This window comes from Bombyx mori, chromosome 23 (genome assembly GCF_030269925.1).
Source record: "Bombyx mori chromosome 23, ASM3026992v2".
Lineage (NCBI taxonomy): Eukaryota > Metazoa > Arthropoda > Insecta > Lepidoptera > Bombycidae > Bombyx > Bombyx mori.
This window is the reverse complement of record NC_085129.1, coordinates 17,937,801-17,957,273: the sequence shown is the minus strand read 5'-3', so window position 1 is coordinate 17,957,273 and position 19,473 is coordinate 17,937,801. Positions and strand designations below refer to the sequence as shown.

The 19,473-nt window shown below is 41.1% G+C and overlaps 1 protein-coding gene and 1 long non-coding RNA gene across 3 annotated transcripts in view; one reads left to right on the top strand and one right to left on the bottom strand.

Moving 5' to 3' along the window:
- Positions 1–267: 267 nt before the first annotated feature.
- Positions 268–19,473, top strand: part of LOC101740654 (fatty acyl-CoA reductase wat) — a 32,762-nt gene continuing 13,556 nt past the window's right edge. Inside the window, exons 1-2 of one of the 2 annotated variants that reach the window (XM_038019376.2) lie at positions 268–739; positions 16,885–17,134. In XM_038019376.2, coding sequence (XP_037875304.1) covers positions 16,921–17,134 — 214 coding nt within the window. In that variant the 5' untranslated portion in view covers positions 268–739; positions 16,885–16,920. Of the gene's footprint in view, positions 740–16,884; positions 17,135–17,365; positions 17,391–19,473 lie in introns of those variants that run through there. The other variant, XM_062675351.1, reaches the window with a different exon arrangement.
- On the bottom strand, positions 11,845–12,752 carry LOC134201138 (uncharacterized). The gene is made up of 2 exons (XR_009976340.1): positions 12,525–12,752; positions 11,845–12,436 (listed from the first exon to the last, which is right to left on the bottom strand). It is a non-coding gene; the product is annotated as an uncharacterized LOC134201138 (long non-coding RNA).

Genomic DNA, 19,473 nt, shown 5'->3' with positions numbered 1-19,473 from the left:
GTCGACTGCTTTCCATTCTTTCCGCATGCATAAGTACTCTTTTGTTTATTGTTAATAGTCTGTGGTCAAATCGAAAATAGATAATATTGTTTGCCTTTAATATTATTTGTCTATAGTGTAGATTCGCTGAAATCTGTGATCATAGAAGTAATAAAGTCTTTAACGATACCATAATAATGTTCAAACTTATAATTTTAAATTAGTGTTATAATTATGATCGAATTCCCACCGTTGGGCGACCACTAGTAAATATTGCAACCGCTTAACTTTTGTTATACCTAACTCATTCCCCGCTAGCAATCTGGTAGGGATGTTGCGTATAAGTATTCGATTTAATTTATGGTGGGGGTAATATAACTGAACGTCAGACATCGAAAATGCTCACAACGATTCCCGCCAAAACTTTGACACGGCGCTTTCGTGGATGAAGTTTAACGTAATTGTAATTTGAAAAAAAAAAAAAACGTATCGAAGGACGCACCCGCGGTAGCCCAAAAGAGGTGTTTGCATAATACGCGGTTAGCCGGCGGCCGTATTTATGTAATGCAATGTTATATAAGTATTTGGCCTCATAATTTTTCGGTTGCGATAGTCAGCTGTGCGCCATGGCAAGAGGCGTTCGCGCGCTTTCCAATTGACAGTTCTGTGTTTTGACATTTAAATTTTTTTTTATGTATTAAAAAAAAAGGAATCAAAGTGATATGTGCACGTAGTGTTTTGAGTGCGGGATTTTTTTCATGTAAGTCTTAGTTTTAGATGTAAATACAAAAATATATGTGTATTAAATGTAAACATGTGAAAGTCACGGAAATGAGCCTACGTAGACGGTGTTGTACCTCTGTGTGCTTTTTTTTATATTTATACATACGTACGATTTCTTAAAAATTGGGCAACAATTTAGTTAGATAATTTTTCGCTGACTCGCACCGACCTAGATAATCTCGATTCTGATTATAATGTTGGTCAGCGTGTTAACTACATTTTACTGTTTTATTATTATTAATGTATTCTTTATGTTGTTAATTAAAGTTGAATTATACATTTAATGTAAGATTGTATGCTATTACGTGTAAATAAGAGATTATATCTTGACTTTTTTTGACTTGAAGCTGTAATTACTGATGATTTCAAAATGTTGGACGAGAGAGTAGTTTGATGCATTGTTTCCCCTAAATATCATCTCCCGTGAGTATAATTCTCCAAGTATAATGCTATCACATCGCTGTCACCAATCCACATTACGACGCCATCCCCAAACACTATACCTGATAAGTGACCACTATAGGTGGGTGGCGCATTTACGTCGTAGATGTCTATGGGCTCCAGTAACCACTTAACACCAGGTGGTCTGTGAGCTCGTCCACTCATCTAAGCAATAAAAAAAAACACGTCTGAGAAACGTCTCGAATGAAACACACGAATTAATTATTACTATCAACATAAATGCTGTATTTAGCTATTAAAAAAAGAAAAAAGAACACCAGGAAAAACCGGAATCTCGCTACTGACATTTACAAAGAGATTGTCATATTTTTATTGGCGTGACAATGACGTTTATTAAAATTCCGAACATTCAGACCATTCGTCTACCCAGTATCAACCTGCACGGCGTAAAGTAAGTTTTTACTGGTGGTAGGACCTCTTGTGAGTCCGTACGGGTAGGTACCACCGCCCCGCCTATTTCTGCCGTGAAACAGTAATGCGTTTCGGTTTGAAGGGTGGGGCAGCCGTTGTAACTATACTGAGACCTTAGAACTTATATCTCAAGGTGGGTGGCGCATTTACGTTGTAGATGTCTATGGGTTCCAGTAACCACTTAACACCGGGTGGGCTGTGAGCTCGTCCACACATCTAGGCAATAAAAAAAAAAGAATTTCCTAATATTTATAAAGATGTCTCTAAAGACTAGGTTAAGTAACACCGTATATACCAGACTAAGAGAGCAACGGCAACTTAATTAAAAAAAAATCCAGTGGAGAGTTCGACTGAAAAGAACAGTTTCAATTAGTGGTGGTAGAACGTCTTGTGAGTCTGCGCAGGTAGGTACCACCCTGCCTATTTCTGCCGTGAAGCAGCAATGCGTTTCGGTTTGAAGGGTGGGGCAGCCGTTTTAGTTTAAAAATAAAAACATTAGAACTTATATCTCAAGGTGTGCGGTGGGATTTACGCTGTAGATGCCTATGGGCTCCGATAACCATTTAAAATCCCACGGGGCCGTAAGCTCGTCCACCCACCAATCTAAAAAAACACAAAAAGTTATGATCACTGAAGCGACAAGCCAACATAAAAAAGGTTCTGTCAAATGTAGGTGATTCAAATTTGTAAATTCTCCCTAGACTGTTTGCCCCCGAGAGGTCTTTACACAGCCTGCAAAGCCAGAATAGCTTAACGAAGGTAATGGCAGGAAGACAAAACATTGCATTGAAAAAGAAATAAGCAAAAGGATTATTACTAAACAGTTCAGGCGAAAATGTCGATAACTCATGTTTATTCAATAACAATGTATCTTTCTTTATTCATGTCGGTTCTGCAATTGTCATGAAATTATAACCAGATAAATATTACATTCGTTACTTGAACTGTTTTTAGGTCTATTGTGTATCATCATTTTTATCAATAACATTAATGGAGGATCGAAACTGTGGCAGTAGCCATCACGGAATTTGACAGATGCCTGAATCTCGCTAACGATATTTTCAAGATAAGCTTGCATATATACAAATTCCGAACAATAACATTTGGACCATCCTGATCACGCAGGAGCCAGTCACCGTCAACGGCTTTTAGGCTCCTTCAGCTCTAACAATAGAAGGAGGCTTAGGGACCCCGGTAACCGTAGGTACTCGTCGAGCTCGACAAAGAGGTCGACGTACAACCCAACCCATGCATCAGCTCGCTGAGTTTCTCGTCGGATCTTCTCAGCGGGTCGCGATTCCGATCCGGTAGTAGATTTATTCGCGAAGCAGTTGTTCTTGAGTTGTTAGGTCTCATTTGGAGGCGCTCGGGCAGCCATTAGCTAATCGCACCCCTCCTGGCGGAGTCTTTGCTCGCCCACCTGTCCTGGTAAAACTGGAAAGGCCTCCGGGCTAACAAGTAAAAGTCTTCGTCGTCGTTTGGAAGTCGTCGTGGCCTAAGAGATAAGACGTCCGGTGCATTCGTGTTGAGCGATGCGCCTGTGTTCGAATCCCAGGCGGGTACCAATTTTTCTAATGAAATACGTACTCAACAAATGTTCACGATTGACTTCCACGGTGAAGGTATAGCATCGTGTAATAAAAGTGAAACCCGCAAAATTATAATTTGCGTAATTACTGGTGGTAGGACCTCTTGTGAGTCCGCGCGGATAGGTACAACCGCCCTGCTTATTTCTGCCGTGAAGCAGTAATGCGTTTCAGTTTGAAGGGTGTGGCAGCCGTTCTAACTATACTGAGATCTTAGAACTTATATCTCAAGGTGGGTGGCGCATTCACGTTGAAGATGTCCATGGGCTCCAGTATCCACTTAACACCAGGTGGGCTGTGAGCTCCTCCATCCATCTAAACGATAAAAATAAAATAAAAAAAGTAATCCTTCAATCATAAAAAAAGCATTTGGACTGTCGGTCTACCGAGCAATATCACCCGCTCGGTGGAAGATCTTCCCTTTGTCGTAATAACCCTACACTATTCAGGTTCCGCCGGATGCAGGTAACATAGAACCGGTCGTTGTGGCGAAGCTTCGCGAAGGCCTATGCCCAACAGTGGACATCCGTGGGCTGATAGATAGCTAGAACCACGAAGAAGATCTTATAATAACCAAGTTACATACTTGATCTTTAAAACCAATTTTTAAAACCTATACGCGGCTAACAGTCGTCCATGACCCTGCAAACCTTAAAGGAATGTTGGATAATTAAGTAAAGTGGTATAAAGACGAATTTTAAAGTCCTCGACCCTCGTATTTCTTTGAGACATGAGGTCAATTTTATTGTACAACAGCCGCCTCACTCATTAGCCGGATCACATGGTTGCATGATATTGGATTTAATATCACAAGCCTCTAATATCATCACATAAGGAAAATCGTGGAAGAAAATAAAAATCCCTTTCTCTATATTCTCTATTAAAATAGCCCAGATGTTTGGCGTGTAGCTTTTGTTTAGTACGATTATTAATATTAATATTTTATTCTTCTAAATTTAATTTCATGCTAAAGATCCCTCAGACACAGCCTACTGAGTTTGTCGCTGGATCTTCTCAGTGGGTCGCGTTTCCGATCCGGTGGTAGATTCTGCGTAGCACTGCTCTTGGTAGGGCTAGTGTTAGCAAATTCGTCAGGTTAGAGCCTCGTCAGCTCACACACTCGCTCGGCTAAGCTGATATAACTGTTCGAGGCTACCAGGGTAAGAAAGAAAAAAAAGCTAAAGACAAATAAAAAAAAGTTTAATAGGCCGTTGGCCGCGAACGCATGGACTCCATTGCCTTCCCGCCAATTTAATTTAAAAAAAAAAAACCGGGACCCTCAGGACGCATTTCAAAACAACATAGCGATTAAAAATGACGTTTCTTTAACCTTGTACAGACGGCGCGCGGGACGCATACCTACAACCGAAGTTACATCACGGACCGAACTGTGTCTCGCTTTCAAATGATTGACATCGAATTACGGTCGCCCGGGCAGCCATACGACAGACCTACGTTGAATACGATTTACTCAATCGAGGGGTGAAATTCTATTTCGTTTAAGCGACATTTTTGCAACTTTACAGAAGAGTCAGATAAAATTTGAAAAATAAATCTTAACAACAAAAAAAAAACACGTGTGGCACTCGGAGACTGCCGCGGTAAAGCTATTGTATAGCATTTTTTTATCAACTTTTGCAATTATAAATCGACAATAATAATTTAATATTAAAACAACAATAAAATAAGACCACGCTATATTTATAAACATTAACAAAAGCAAAACATTAACTTTCCCCTTCACACTCATAACCTAGACCGCGCGAGGGAGAGATGGGTAGACTTTTCATGATGTGCATGCGGTAGTGTGACGTCACGCCGCGCGCTTATTCACAAAGACTACACAAGCGCAACGTGTGAATGTGTTGAACGCGAGCTACATTGTAGGCGTAGTGGGGGTGTCAGGTTATTTTCGTTACGGAATTTCTTGATTCAGTCGCCGCGCTCAAGGCCCGTGATACAAGCTATGCAATAGCTTAAAACTTCTTCGGCTATTTGAGTGTGGAGTAAATTTAATTGAAGTTCTATTAAAAACATCGAAATGATGATGCTTGATGCCAAATAAAACGCACCTTTAATTACAAAGATAATTGTCGCGAAATTTCGCTTGTCAAACTTGTATCGAATATTTGTCAACGTGCTTAACCCTTTGACTAGCCTGTAGGTCACCGGTGCCCTACGCAGCGCACTGAAGTAATTATCTCGATTTCTTTTTCTAAGGCGCCGGAATATCTAGTAGACTCTAGGAAAGACGAATCCGACGACACTGAGAATAAATCTATTTCTAGATCTTAAAATACTAAAACATATATTAAAAACAAGATAAGGCAAATGATGGTACAAGACCGCGCGGGAGGCCACCAATGCGGTGGACCGACCAAATTAAAACTGCAGTGGGAGGTCCCCTAAATGAGTGCAGTAGAATGGCCTCGAGCAGGGAGAGTTGGCGCGACATCGTGAGACGCATCAAGTCTGCCCCTTCTAACACTACATGACGATCACGACCACTCTGTCAAGAGTGACACGACTGAGAAGAAGAAGAAAGGCAAAGTTAGGCAAACCAGGTGCTTAGTAACAGAAATCGACATAGTTACTTCAGTGCGCCGCGTAGGGCACCGGTGACCTACATGCCAGTTAACGAGTTAAATACTTAACGAGTAATTTAAAACAAGACAAAAACTAGCGTAATGAGCCACTTATCATCAACCAGACTAACCGACTGTAATGATAATAGATGCTAGTTAAAAATGACTGAAGTTAGCCCGAATGCGTTTCGGTTTGAAGGGTGGGGCAGCCGGCTGAACTATAGTGAGACCTAAGAACTTATATCTCAAAGTGGGTGGCGCATTTACGTTTTAGATGTCTATGGGCCTTTTTTTTTTCGGGCCGGGCACCGAACCTCCCACGAGGTCTCCGCGCCTATGGGGCGCGCGGGGTATGTGGGACTTGACGATCTGCAAGGTGTTGGGAGCAGACCGCGGGTCCAAGGAATTTTGGGGCCCTACCCACTAAACGACTCCCCTGCACTCTTTCACCCGACGTCCGATCTCCGTCCGGGTTCAAAACCCGGTTACAGTAGGGGGATTCCCGCGGTCAACATTACAACCAGACACGCGGCGCCACCCCGAGGACGCCCGATCGACAGGTCGTTGAGGCGATAGTCGACGCAGCCTCAACCCCTTAGGTCGCCCCGTGACCATCACCTGGAGGAGACCGCCTCCTCATAGGGGCCGGAGCTGGACAAACGCCCTCCTCCGACCCCCGGCTCGGCGGCGGCGGCACGGTGCCGAGAGGGAAGAAGAGCTCTCCCTCTCCCGTTCCGCCGCCTCCTTCTGCGAGATGGTGGACTCGCAGAAGTCGAGCATCGCCTGCCAGGACTCGTCGCTACCGAGCATCGTAGCCACGACGGTCGGAAGCGACAAGTCCAGTCCTATTTTTGCAACGAGGACGCGGCACTGCTGGGGCAGTACGCGAGCGTGTGCTCCGCCGTGTCCTCGTTGCCACTGCAGTGGTGGCACTTCGGCGTCGGCTCCCTCCGGGCGACGAGGTGCAGGTAGCGACCGAAACAGCCGTGTCTCGTGAGCATGTCTATGGGCTCCGGTAACCACTTAACACCAGATGGGCTGTGAGCTCGTCCACCCGTCTAAGAGATAAAAAATAAAATTGAAATTAATTAAACATTTGGTGCCTTTAATAGCCATGTCTACTACCCAGCCCGGGGTAAACAAATCAGCAATCTATACCGCTTATCACTGTCCCAGAGCAGTCATGCGTGCTTTGAGACTGCGACCTCATGTCTAAAGGTACATAACGCGAAGCCGGCACAAAAAATCGCGTCCGATAATGCAATAAGGCAGACACAACGGCATGAACACGTCACGGTCAGTCGTCAGTGATCGAATGCATGCGTCTGTATAAAGCCTAATTCTGGATACGCACGAACGGATATTTGGTTCACAACGATGATAGAATCGAAAGAAAAAAATTACACAGCATGCGATTTTCGCACGTGTGCTCGCGCCTTAGGTCTGTGAGGTCTATTTCATAGATAATACACATAAATAGTTAGGTACTCAAGCACTCAACAAAAATATTTACAGGCGGCGGCCACTAGATGGCTTCGCTTCGATTAGTTTCTCATTGCTCCTGTAAATGGCACTAACACATTACCTATCCTATATTTTATTTTTAATGAAGGATTTTGTAAATTTTCGGAATCCACTAATCGATAAAATTTAATCAATTTGTCTGTAACAAATAAAAGACTTGTATTATTTATTAATTTTTTATTTTCTGTGTTTAGTTAACAATAATTAAACGCCTTAACTTTAACAACACTTTTTACTGGTGGTAGGACCTCTTTTGAGTGAAGGAGGTGTAGTTGCCACCACCCTGCCTATTTCTGCCGTGAAGCAGTAATGCGTTTCGGTTTGAAGGGTGGGGCAGCCGTTGTAACTATACTTGAGACCTTACAACTTATATCTCAAGGTGGGTGGCGCATTTACGTTGTAAATGTCTATGAGCTCCAGACTTAACACAAGGTGAGCCGTGAGCTCGTAAGCAATAAAAAAATATGTCGCTTAAACCAAATAGCCCCCCTCGATATAATTATTGTATCGTTAGCGGTACTTGATGGGCGTCCGAAATTGGACTCCGAATTTAAAGACAATATAACAAACTAATAAAAGTCTGCTAAGCAGTCTAGATGGCCGCGTTCCCCCGACCGCTCCGGGGGAAGGTGTAGCGCGGCGCCATTAATGCGGGCTCTTGGCCCGTCGACCGAGGGAACCGGCGGTCGTGTCGCTGGCTGCCGCCGGTCCGGCGTCTGGGGGACGACGGGATGGATGTAATATGCTCTGCGTAAACCCTGTCCCGCCGTCTCAATAGCTCCGACTGGGTTCCCGCCCGGTCCGGGGTAGGGCGCCGGCTGTGAGCGGCAGGAGTTTTTGGTGAGGTTCGACTCCCACCTGCCGCGCGGGTGTGGATCCGGCGATTTTGTCATGTGGAAAAAAAAAGTAGTCTAGATGTATTGCGTATCCCACAGATTTCGGCCTAAGCGCTGATGCGATACAACTTAACTAAATTAAGACTTTAATCTAGTCGACATTAGTGTCTATTTCGCGAATCAAAGATAAAATTAAAACTAATTTAACAGTTCAATGTCGCATTTAAGATTGTCGTCATATCATTCTTGACCTTTCGAATACTTTACATTTCTCGTACCTAGTCGCTAATAGCTGAGGTGTTATTCATCTCGTTTCTGCAGGATAGTCGTTAGAGTATCGTTGTGTGTGTGGAATGTTGATCTTCACGACAGTGTAAATCTAGAGTCTATACGTAAATATCTTAAGTGTCAGAACGCTACTTTTATAAAGCGGCGCGACAGGAGAACCCGCTTATCGTGCAAATTCCGGGGCGCATCGTAAAGCCGCTGTCACCCTAAAAATGTTTTGTCGGATCGTCCAGATCCGCTATTGGTGCTTTTAAACTCTTCAAGACCGGTGCTTGACCCTGTCGTAATCGTTAAAGAGTTCGATGAGCGATCGAACCCATAGACACAAACCATTGAGTTTCTCGCCGGATCTTCTCAGTGAGTCGCGATTTAAATCCGGTAGTAGATTCAGCGCGCATTGCTCTTGCTGGGGTTAGTTAATAATTTATTCAGTTTGAGCCCGTGAGCTCACCTACCAGTCCGCGCGAAGCCTGACCAGCCCCTTAGGCTAGCAACGATTAAATTAGTATTTATTCGTCGACATTTCAATATCTTGTTATCTACAGCGTAATTTGTAACAGAAACTATTTCTTTATTTCTCTGCAAAAAGAAAGAATTAACGAATTAATTGTTTAATACATTTGAATTATTTTTTTTTTTTTTTATTGCTTACATGGGCGAACGAGCTCACAGCCCACCTGGTGTTAAGTGGTTACTGGAGCTCATAGACATCTACAACGTAAATGCGTCACCCACCATGAGATATAAGTTCTAAGATCTCAGTATAGTTACAACGGCTGCCCTACCCTTCAGACCGAAACGCATTACTGCTTCACGGCAGAAATAGGCGGGGCGGGTCACAAAGAATATTTTTTAGCCGATCCACGAACCCAATAAGCACAATCTCAGTTATTATGTTATTAGTTCAAGTTCGTGTTTATGCAACATTGATTTCACTAGGACGACGTTGCAACACAACGCGATGATCGGACATTGAATCTAAATACATTTATTAAACTAGTTTTGCGATTAATTTCATTTCCTTAGTATATCTTGGTCAATCTTTCGATTTAGCTGTAGGTTCATCACTAAAGCGTACAAGCTGAGGTTTATCAATTGACGTTACTTTTTAATAACCTTAAAAATAGATGTCGCTTGGTATTCCCGAGCTAAATTTGTATTTTACCTAAGATGCCTTCATTCTTGTTGCGCGTTGGGGGGGATTTCAATAGACTGCTAGTTATTGATCCATTTAATTATTCTATTACAAGAGTGCGAAGTGAATTTAGAGATTGATTATTTGTAGACGAGTACGGAAGCCGTTGCGACAGATATGATTACGACAGAATTGAATTAATATTAGTTTATGACATTTCCTTTACCTACGTTCAATTTTTATTTTTATTCTTGCTTTGGTTATTTTATTGTGTCTCTAATAATTTTAATAGTTTTTATTGGTGAGGATCTTTAATTGGCTTTCCGTTTGCTATTTATAATTCTGTTAACTAAGACGGTGGTCTTGTCTGAAACAAATAAAAGAAAAAATGAATAATAGTTTAAAAAAAAACAAAATAAATACGCAATAGAAAATCCTATTTTTTAGTTAGGTTTTTCTTTAAAAGCGTATTTTTTAGCTTTTCAAACTATTATTTATTTTTAATTTTTTAGTTGAATTTCAATTTCTCAATATTTTTTTATTATTATTGATTTGTCATCTTTGAATCTTTGATGATCGATGGTGGGATTGCTAACGATTCTAATAATCATTGCTGTAGCGAACATTTGTCGTTTGTTCAACTACCAACTATTTCTTTACCCACCTTTGACGGATAGTATGAACACTGACTGGAGCTTAGAGATACATTATTATCTTTAGTGCATAATTCTGCGTGCTCTGAGGAATTGTTCGAGATGATACCGACATCTCGTTTTTACCATCGCACCGCCCGCCACCGGAGTAGAGTTCATCCATACTACCTGGAGCCACTGCGGTCATCCACAGTGCGTTTCCAGAGCTCTTTTTTGCCACGTGCCATCCGGCTATGGAATGAGCTCCCCTCCACGGTGCTTCCCGAGCGCTATGACATGTCCTTCTTGAAACGAGGCTTGTGGAGAGTATTAAGCGGTAGGCAGCGGCTTGGCTCTGCCCCTGGCATTGCTGAAGTCCATGGGCGACGGTAACCACTCACCATCAGGTGGGCCGTATGCTCGTCTGCCTACAAGGGCAATAAAAAAAAAAAAAACCTATCAATAACATTCAAAAAATCCACTACTTAAAGTCATCTCTAAAAGATAATGCCGAATTAGTCATAAATTCTGTTGAATTCTCTTCTGATAATTACCTAGTCGCATGGGAATTATTGCTAAATCGTTAATCATCAAACACAGTCCATTGAGTTTCTCGCCGGATCTTCTCAGAGGGTCGCATTTTCGATCCGGTGGTAGATTCTGCGAAGCACTGCTCTTCCTAGGGTTCGTGTTAGCAACGTCGTCAGGTTTGAGCCCCGTGAGCTCACCTACTAGTTAAGGTTACGCTGAAATAGCCTCTCAAGGCTCTCAGCTTAGGTCCGAAAAAAAAAACTTTTAATACATAATCACGTTAAATTATTGTTCAATATAAACGCATTAACAAGGAGTCGTCAGGTAGTATTATAGAAAACTTGTCGATGTTATATTAAAAAATCTACGCGCATTAAATTTACTGGGCGAACCTACCGACTCGTTGGATACGCTGGTCAATTATATAATCGTCTCGAACCTAGATAGGACGACCGAAACCGAATGGGAGACGCATAAATGCTCATTAAATTGCATTGCTCAAACGAAAAAAATTCTAAACATTTTCGTGGCGTAACGGATAAGACGTCCGGTGCATTCGTATGTAGCGATGCAACGGTGTTCGAATCCCGCAGGCGGGTAACAATTTTTCTAATGAAATACGTACTTAACAAATGTTCACGATTGACTTTCACGGTGAAGAAATAAAACACACAATAACATCGTGTAATAAAAATCAAACCCGCAAAATTATAATTTGCGTAATTACTGGTGGTAGGACCTCTTGTGAGTCCGCACGGGTAGGTACCACCACCATGCCTATATCTGCCGTGAAGCAGTAATGCATTTCGGTTTGAAGGCTGGGGCAGCCGTTGTAACTATACTGAGACCTCGGAACTTATATCTCAACGTGGGTGGCGCATTCATAGATGTCTATGGGCTCCAGTAACCACTTAACACCAGGTGGGCGGTGAGCTCGTCCACTCATCTAAGCAATAAAAAAAACACGGCCGATAAACGTCCCGAATGGAACACACAAATTGATTATTATTATCGACATAAACGCTGTATCTAGCTATTAATAAAAGAAAACCACCAAAAACCCGAATTTCGCTACTGACATTTACAAAGAAGTTGTTAATAAAAAAAAAAAAATATTATTTATTGATGCACAAAACAAATTACAATCATTACAGTACATGAGTCGACTATTATCAAAGCCGGCAATCTGACTTTTGGACAATTATTGGTAAATCAGAAAAACAAATTATTGACTTTGTATTCCATTGGCAGTCACAAAACTCTTCGGAACCACATCTTAGATAAATAACAGGTTAACTATTAACCTTTATTTAATGCAGGTTTTGTACCGTATTCTTTGAAGGAGACGATTATATTCAAATCAATCTGTATTGACATATCAATAACATTTTTTTGTCCAAATGCACAGATTGCCACCTTTGATAATAGACGACTCACATATAAGCTAAATTTATTGGCGTAACAATGACGTTTATTAAAATTCCGAACACTCAGACCATTCGTTTACGGAGTATCAACCCGCACGGGGTAAATTATTTCCTAATATCTATAAAGATGTCTCTAAAGACAACTTCTTGTAGGTCTCCCATACGCCGGACTCATCAGATACCTTGACTAGCACTCTTCAATACCAGCGTCTAAGCAATAAAAAAAATGTATTAAAGTCGACGAATTGATTAGCTTCCTAAAACAACGAGCGGATATGTTAGAAACATTGCAACTTTCACACAATAAACAACAAATACAAATTGAAAAAAAAAAACAATATTCACACAACACAATATCACACTGCAATGTTTCCACACATAATTAAATCCAACGATGTCAGCTCGTCTTGTTATAAAAAGTCGTGTTTAAAATGTAACGCTAATCATCCACTTTATTCTTGTCAAAAATTCATTAATAGCAGTGATTTAGATTCAGGGTTAAACTTAATTCGCGAGCACAAATTGTGTGAGAATTGTTCGGGTCACGCTCCTGACAAATGTATATTCGGGCCATGTCGAAAATGCAATCTAAAACATAACTCATTGATTCATAATGACAACAAAGATATTTTAGTTGCATTACATTCCAATTCTACGACTGGCACAGTGTTGCCAGATGACCGTGTGAATTTCCCCCAAACTTTTTTCGAAAATCAGCAGAAAATGAAATTTTTGAAAAAAAACAACCTCAAGACAGTTTATATTTATTTTAAACAAGAAATAAAAAACCAAAAGTAGGTATACTTTTATTTTTTAATCAAGCTCTCCCATAACTTAACCATCTCTAAACAAATATTACAATTATATTCACTTTCGTTATTATTATTTAAAGCATGTACACGTAAGGATTTTTAACATGTCCGATGTGGGAACATTTATGCATCCATTTGGCAGCGAATATCAGCGACAGTTTCTATTGCCATTCAGTTCCGTAATTAGTCCTTTATAATATTGACTTGTGAATAGTATATTAGAATATAATTATTCTAAGTGATGGGAATTGTGTTTGTGGATGAATTATTGGTTCTCAAAAAAACCTCCAAAATTTCTCCCAACTAACTTTTGCCCCCCCAATGTGCCCCCAAAAATTCTTTCCCCGCGAATCTTCCCAGTCTGGCAACTGTGGACTGGCAGAGCGGTGAGTGCCGCTGCGTGCGCTTCGATGACACCCACCGACCCCGCCTATTCTATTATCGACAATAACTATAGTCGTATATAGACAGCGGTAGTCAGCGGTATTTTATAACGAAATCCTTTCGCAAATTGATTCCATGATAAATTCTACTTACGAATTAAAGGTGTAGGTGATTCAGTTATGTGAAAAAAATGTATCGTGATTTTTTAATCGCCGAAGATCAACGCCAGCTTCAACTGATTTTGTGGCGTGACGACCCATCAAAACCCTTACAGATTTACCAATTAAATACCGGTACATATGGTACCGCGTCTGCCCTTTTTCTTTTTTTATTTTATTGCTTAGATTGGTGGACGAGCTCACAGCCCACCTGGTGTTAAATGGTTACTGGAGCCCATAGACATCCACAACGTAAATGCGCCACCCACCTTGAGATATAAGTTCTAAGGTCACAAGTATAGTTACAACGGCTGCCCCACCCTTCAAACCGAAACGCATTACGGCTACACGGCAGAAATAGGCGGGTTGGTGGTATCTACCCGTGCGGACTCGCAAGAGATCCTACCGCCAGTAATGTGGTGAAGCATACTTATTGGCACTTAAACGATTTATGTCTAGACGCGGTAAACCTAAAGGAATATATTCCGATAACGGTCGAAATTTTGTGGGGGTTGATGCATGATTTCTCTGACTTCCTAGGCAAATGCAGCTCAGATATTAGGGATTATGCAATTAGTCAACAAATAGATTTCAGGTTCATTCCGCCATATATACGCCTCATTTTGGTGGTTTGTGGGAAGCAGGAGTAAAATCTTGAGAATTTCACCTTCGCAGAGTGGTGGGAAACGCGCGTCTCACGTTTGAAAAAATGTTTTTTTTTTTTGTTTTGTTTTTCAGTTATTTTAATTTTCTCAAATAGAGGCTGTACTAAGTTGCGTCTGAAGCTAATAAAAGCGTATAAAAATACAATTGACGTTGTATTTTTGCCGGATAATGATTGAATTACTGGTCGATTTGAATTGGAAATGTATCTTATACAAGTAAGGGGAGATGGGAATGCTAGCTTCACCGGCCCTATTGTCAACCCAACCTGCACATGCCGGATGGCGGCGGCGACCAACAGGTTGTCGTGGTGCTCCCTGCTAGAAAACCAACGGGGCAATAGCGACCGAGCAATGGCGGTATAACCACACACACCCGTCAGGGCAACCTGTTCGGAAGAGGCGTCAGAAACCTTGGGGATCAAATACCCCCTAAAATGCTGGTGCAGAAGGCAACGGGAAACCACTGCACTAATTTCCCACGAGAGTCACGAGCAGGTCGTATCCGACTGATGTATGACCACGACCACTCTATCAAGAGTGTAGAATACGAATAGGAAGAAGAATCTTATCAAATCAATACAAATCAAATCAAAAAAATAATTTATTCTACATAAATAAAAGTACATACTTGTTGATCGTCAAAAGAACTACCGCCAATTCACAAGAACTAGCCTCCGTCCTGAGAAGAATTGGCAAGAAACTCAGCGGGCATGTCTTTTTTTTTAAATATGAAATATAAATTTTTTTTAATGTTACTTTTTTTTTAAACTAATCTAATCATATTAATGATATTTTTACAATTTTATACATTAGATTACATATCGAGAGGTGAAAGGATATTCGGTTGAAGCGTCATTTCGCTTAACACGCGACATTTATCCTTGTAATTAAAGGTCCGTTTTACATTTGGTATTAGCATCAACTATTTCGATTTTTTTAATTGAACTTCAATTAAGTTAACTCCATTCAAATAGCCGCATATGATATTTTTTACAAATTTTAAAAGTTTAAATGGCTCTCCTGTAAAGTTTAAAAAAAATATCTCTTATGGCAAATAACCTCTCGCCCTTCGATAATTATATTACGACAAAAAAAATTGTTTTATTTTTGAATGTAGATTATAAATTTGTTATTCGCATCACATTAGGTATTTTTGTTTTCGTTTGTCGACCCAAACACAAAACGAATGAAACTCGTTTTGTGTTTGGGTTGTGTTTGGCACGACCGGACCGAAAAATCTAATTAATAGAAGTGTGTCTGCGATGTTTCTGACCACTCTTTGAATAACAGGTCGACACTTATATCTGACCCAAGCGACGGGGCAAAGCAGAGCCGCCGTCGCCCAAAACATGTCTTGTCAGACAGGATATACTCTCGGTGCTTTTAAGCTCTTCAAGCACCGGTCACCGCCCTTCCGTTCGACGTCAGAACAAGCCCATAGACACAGCCCACTGAGTTTCTCGCCGGATCTTCTTAGTGGGTCGCGTTTCCGATCCGGTGGTAGATTCTGCGAAGCACTGCTCTTGTTAGGACTAGTGTTAGCAATTCTCTCAGGTTGAGCCCGTGAGCTCACCTACCCGTCCGGGGGTAGCTGGAATAGCCTCTGAAGGCTATCAGCATAGGTAGGAAAAAAAAGTTTCTTCTTATTCATAATCAATTTTATTACTCAATTTATCCATTGAATTATACACTACTATATTTATATGAGTAAATCTGTTGTGACTAGACTGTGGAAATGCTCTGAAGTATTAAACTGAATCTCATCATTAAGCCTTTTTTTTTTTTTTTTTTTTTCGGGTAGAGGGCCGAACCTCCTATTAAGCCTGCCTTAACAACATGAACACTGTCGACCTGAAACAGCATCGCTTAAGACCTCTTAGGCTACCAGTGAATAGGTAGGGAATACAGGACCGAGAAAGATCTCTCATAGAGTTTTTTTTGTTTTATTGGATGGGTGGACGAGCTCACGGCCCACCTGATCTTAAGTGGTTACCGGAGCCCATAGACATCTACAAAGTAAATGCCACCACCCACCTTGAGACATGAGTTGTAAGGTCTCACTTTTAACAGTAGAACTGCTGCCCCACCCCTTAAACCGAAACGCATTACTGCTTCACGGCAGAAATAGACAGGGCGGTGGTACCTTCCCGTGCGGACTCATAAGACGTCCTACCACCAGTGTGCCGGTTAATATATTTTATGTACTCTAAGTAATTCGAAGCTTATGTTAAATTGTAGTATTAAAGGAAGTGTAGCTAAAGAGTGCTTGGATTTTTAGCCAAAATAAATCATCAGTATCCTGCCCTTCTATCCCAGTCACCTGGGGTCGGCGCAACATGTTTTCTCCTTCCATACTCCTCTATCATATACCATTTCTTCGCTCACTCCCCTCTTACACGTATTGTCTTTCACGCAATCCATCCATTTCTTCTTAGGTCTACCTCTTCCTCTATATCCTTCCACATTCATAGTTAACATTCTCTTACCAACCTCATTTTCATTGCGTCTCATCACATGTCCTACCATCCCAAACGCGCACTTCTCAGTTTCTCTGTCATAGGTGCCACTTTCAGACTTCCTCTAACATATATTTAGCCATATTGATTACTATACACTACTATATTTATATATGTGCTATATTACTTTATATTTAGGCAAAATAAATACGTATGACTTTTGTTCGCAGGTTAAAAAATATGCAGTGATCGAGGTTGAAAAAAAAATGGCGCCCGTTGCTATCGAAGAAAACTATATTAAAACAAATGAATTGAGCACGAAGATATCGCGGATCATGGAGGATTATAAAGAGAGTAATTACTGCGGGGATTGCGAACACAACATTTACAATGTGAACGAAGACACGAACCAGGATGTAAACATGTCGGAAGTGCAAAGGTTTTACAGCGGAAAAAATGTTTTGATTACCGGCGGGACTGGTGAGTACAGATTAGGTTTTTATTATGTTTGTAGTACCTATTACTGATGGGGCAAAACTGTTTTGATTACCTCCTATGTCACTCGGGAATAGTGTAGCTTCCAAACAGTGAAAGAATTTTTCAAATCGGTTCAGTAGTTTCGGAGCCTATTTAATACAAACAAACAAACAAATCTTTCCTCTTTATAATATTAATATATTATAAGTATAGAAGTATTACTGGTGGGGCAAAAATGTTTTGATTACCGGCGGGACTGGTGAGTACAGATTACTATATATTTTTTCATATTTTTTTATGATTGAAGGAATACTGGTGACCCTGAGGCCTTTCCAGTTTCACCAGGACTAAGATTACTTAGATTAATCGTTATAGTGAATTGCGGAACTATTTTGGCAGCGTTTAGGCGTTCCGAACACCGGCCGAATTTGTCGTCGAATGCGAGAAATAATTTGACTTTTTTTTATTGCTTAGATGGGTGGACGAGCTCTAAGCCCACCTGCAACTTAACGTTGCAACTTAACCTATTCAGTTACCCGCTGCATCGCGATTCCGAACCGGCGTTAGATTCAACGAAGCACTGCTCTTGCTACGGTAGATGTTAGCAAATTATTTCAGACTTATTCCCGTGAGCTCGCCCTCCAGCCAAAATGAAACCAGAATAGCGCTTTGAAGGTACAAGTAAAAAAAAGTCCCGACGGAAGTTGAAAAGGCACAGATTTTCTTTTAATAAATAAACGCACAGGCTTACATAAACGAAACATGTTTTCACAAATATATTTTTTATTGCGTAGGTGATTGGACGATCTCACAGCCCACCTGGTGTTATGTGGTTACCGGGGCCCATAGACATTTATAACATAGATGCGGCCATCCACTTTGAAATATGAGTTCTAAGGTCTCAGTATAGTTACGACCGCCCTATCCTTCTTTACTCTCCCACCTGTCCTGGTGAAACTGGATAGGCGTCCAGGCCACCAGAAATTCTTCAATCATAAATAAAAATAAATAAAAAAACATTATCAAACAACACAACACTACAAAAACGCGACACTGGCAACAATAGCGTCACAAAAAGCTAAATGCCATATTATCCGGAAAAAAACGACAAGCAATGTTTGAATGAAACAAAAAGAGTACATACCTACGTATTTCATAAAAATAAAAAAACAACAAGCTTAATTTCCTTTTGAACCTTCACCGCGACAGTAACATTGTTTATGTTTTAAAAACAAAAGCCATTACATACTCATTAAAGTTAAGCACCTACATTCTCATTATAATCGCGTGTTCAATTTGACGTTGACGACTCAGTTGATGGAGAGTTCCTTGACCGACTATGGTGAAGTTGCAAGATTAAAAAATCATTTACACGATGTTGCGATTTCGTAACGCACGAAAATAATACGTTGACCACCCGCGGCCACGGGAATTAAAAATATTTATTTAAATATATTCGAAAGTAATTTATGTATTTTTTAATTAATACAAATTGGATTCATGCAGACCTCGAAGTCGTTGTGGCCTAAAGGAAAAGGCGCCCGATGTATTCGTATCTAGCGATGCAATGGTGTTCGAATCCCGCAGGCACATCGAATTTTTCTAATACGTACAAACTTAACAAGTTACTGGTGGTACGGAGTCTCTTGACCACGCTCTGCCTATTTCTGTCACGAAGCAGTAATGCGTTTCGTTTTCAAGGGTGGGGCAGCCATTGTACTGTAAAAGCTAGAAGACTTGCGCTCACGTTTCAAGGGGGCATTTACTTTGTTGATGTCTACGGGCTCCCGTAATCACTGGTGGGTCGTGAACCCACCTAAGAAATAAGAATGTTGTGTCAAATCCATGGTAGTGTGTGTAACCCACTTCGATAAAGCGACACGACACGAGAATCCTCTCATCGTGGCCGCCGGAAACTACATAGCCGATCTGCGGACCAAATGGTAAACAGTCGACGTCGCCCAAAATACGTCATTACAGATCCTTCCGATCCACTAATGGAGCTTTAGGTACCCCAAGCACCGGTCATCGCTCTCTTCGAGCCCTTCGTCGAGCGAGCGAGCGACGGGCTCGGCGAGTAAATTAACCCACAGACACAGCCCACTGAGTTTCTCGCCGGATCTTCTCAGTGGGTTGCGTTTTCGATCCGGCGGTAGATTCTGCAAAGCACGGCTCTTGCTAGGGTTCGTGTTAGCAACATCGTCAGGTTTGAGCCCAGTGAGCTTACCTACTAGTTAAGGTTACGCTGATATGGTCTCTCTAGAACAGGCCTGGGCAAATGGTGGCCCACGGTAGAATTTTGTCTGGCTCGTGATGCATTTTATATATTATTATTAAAAAAA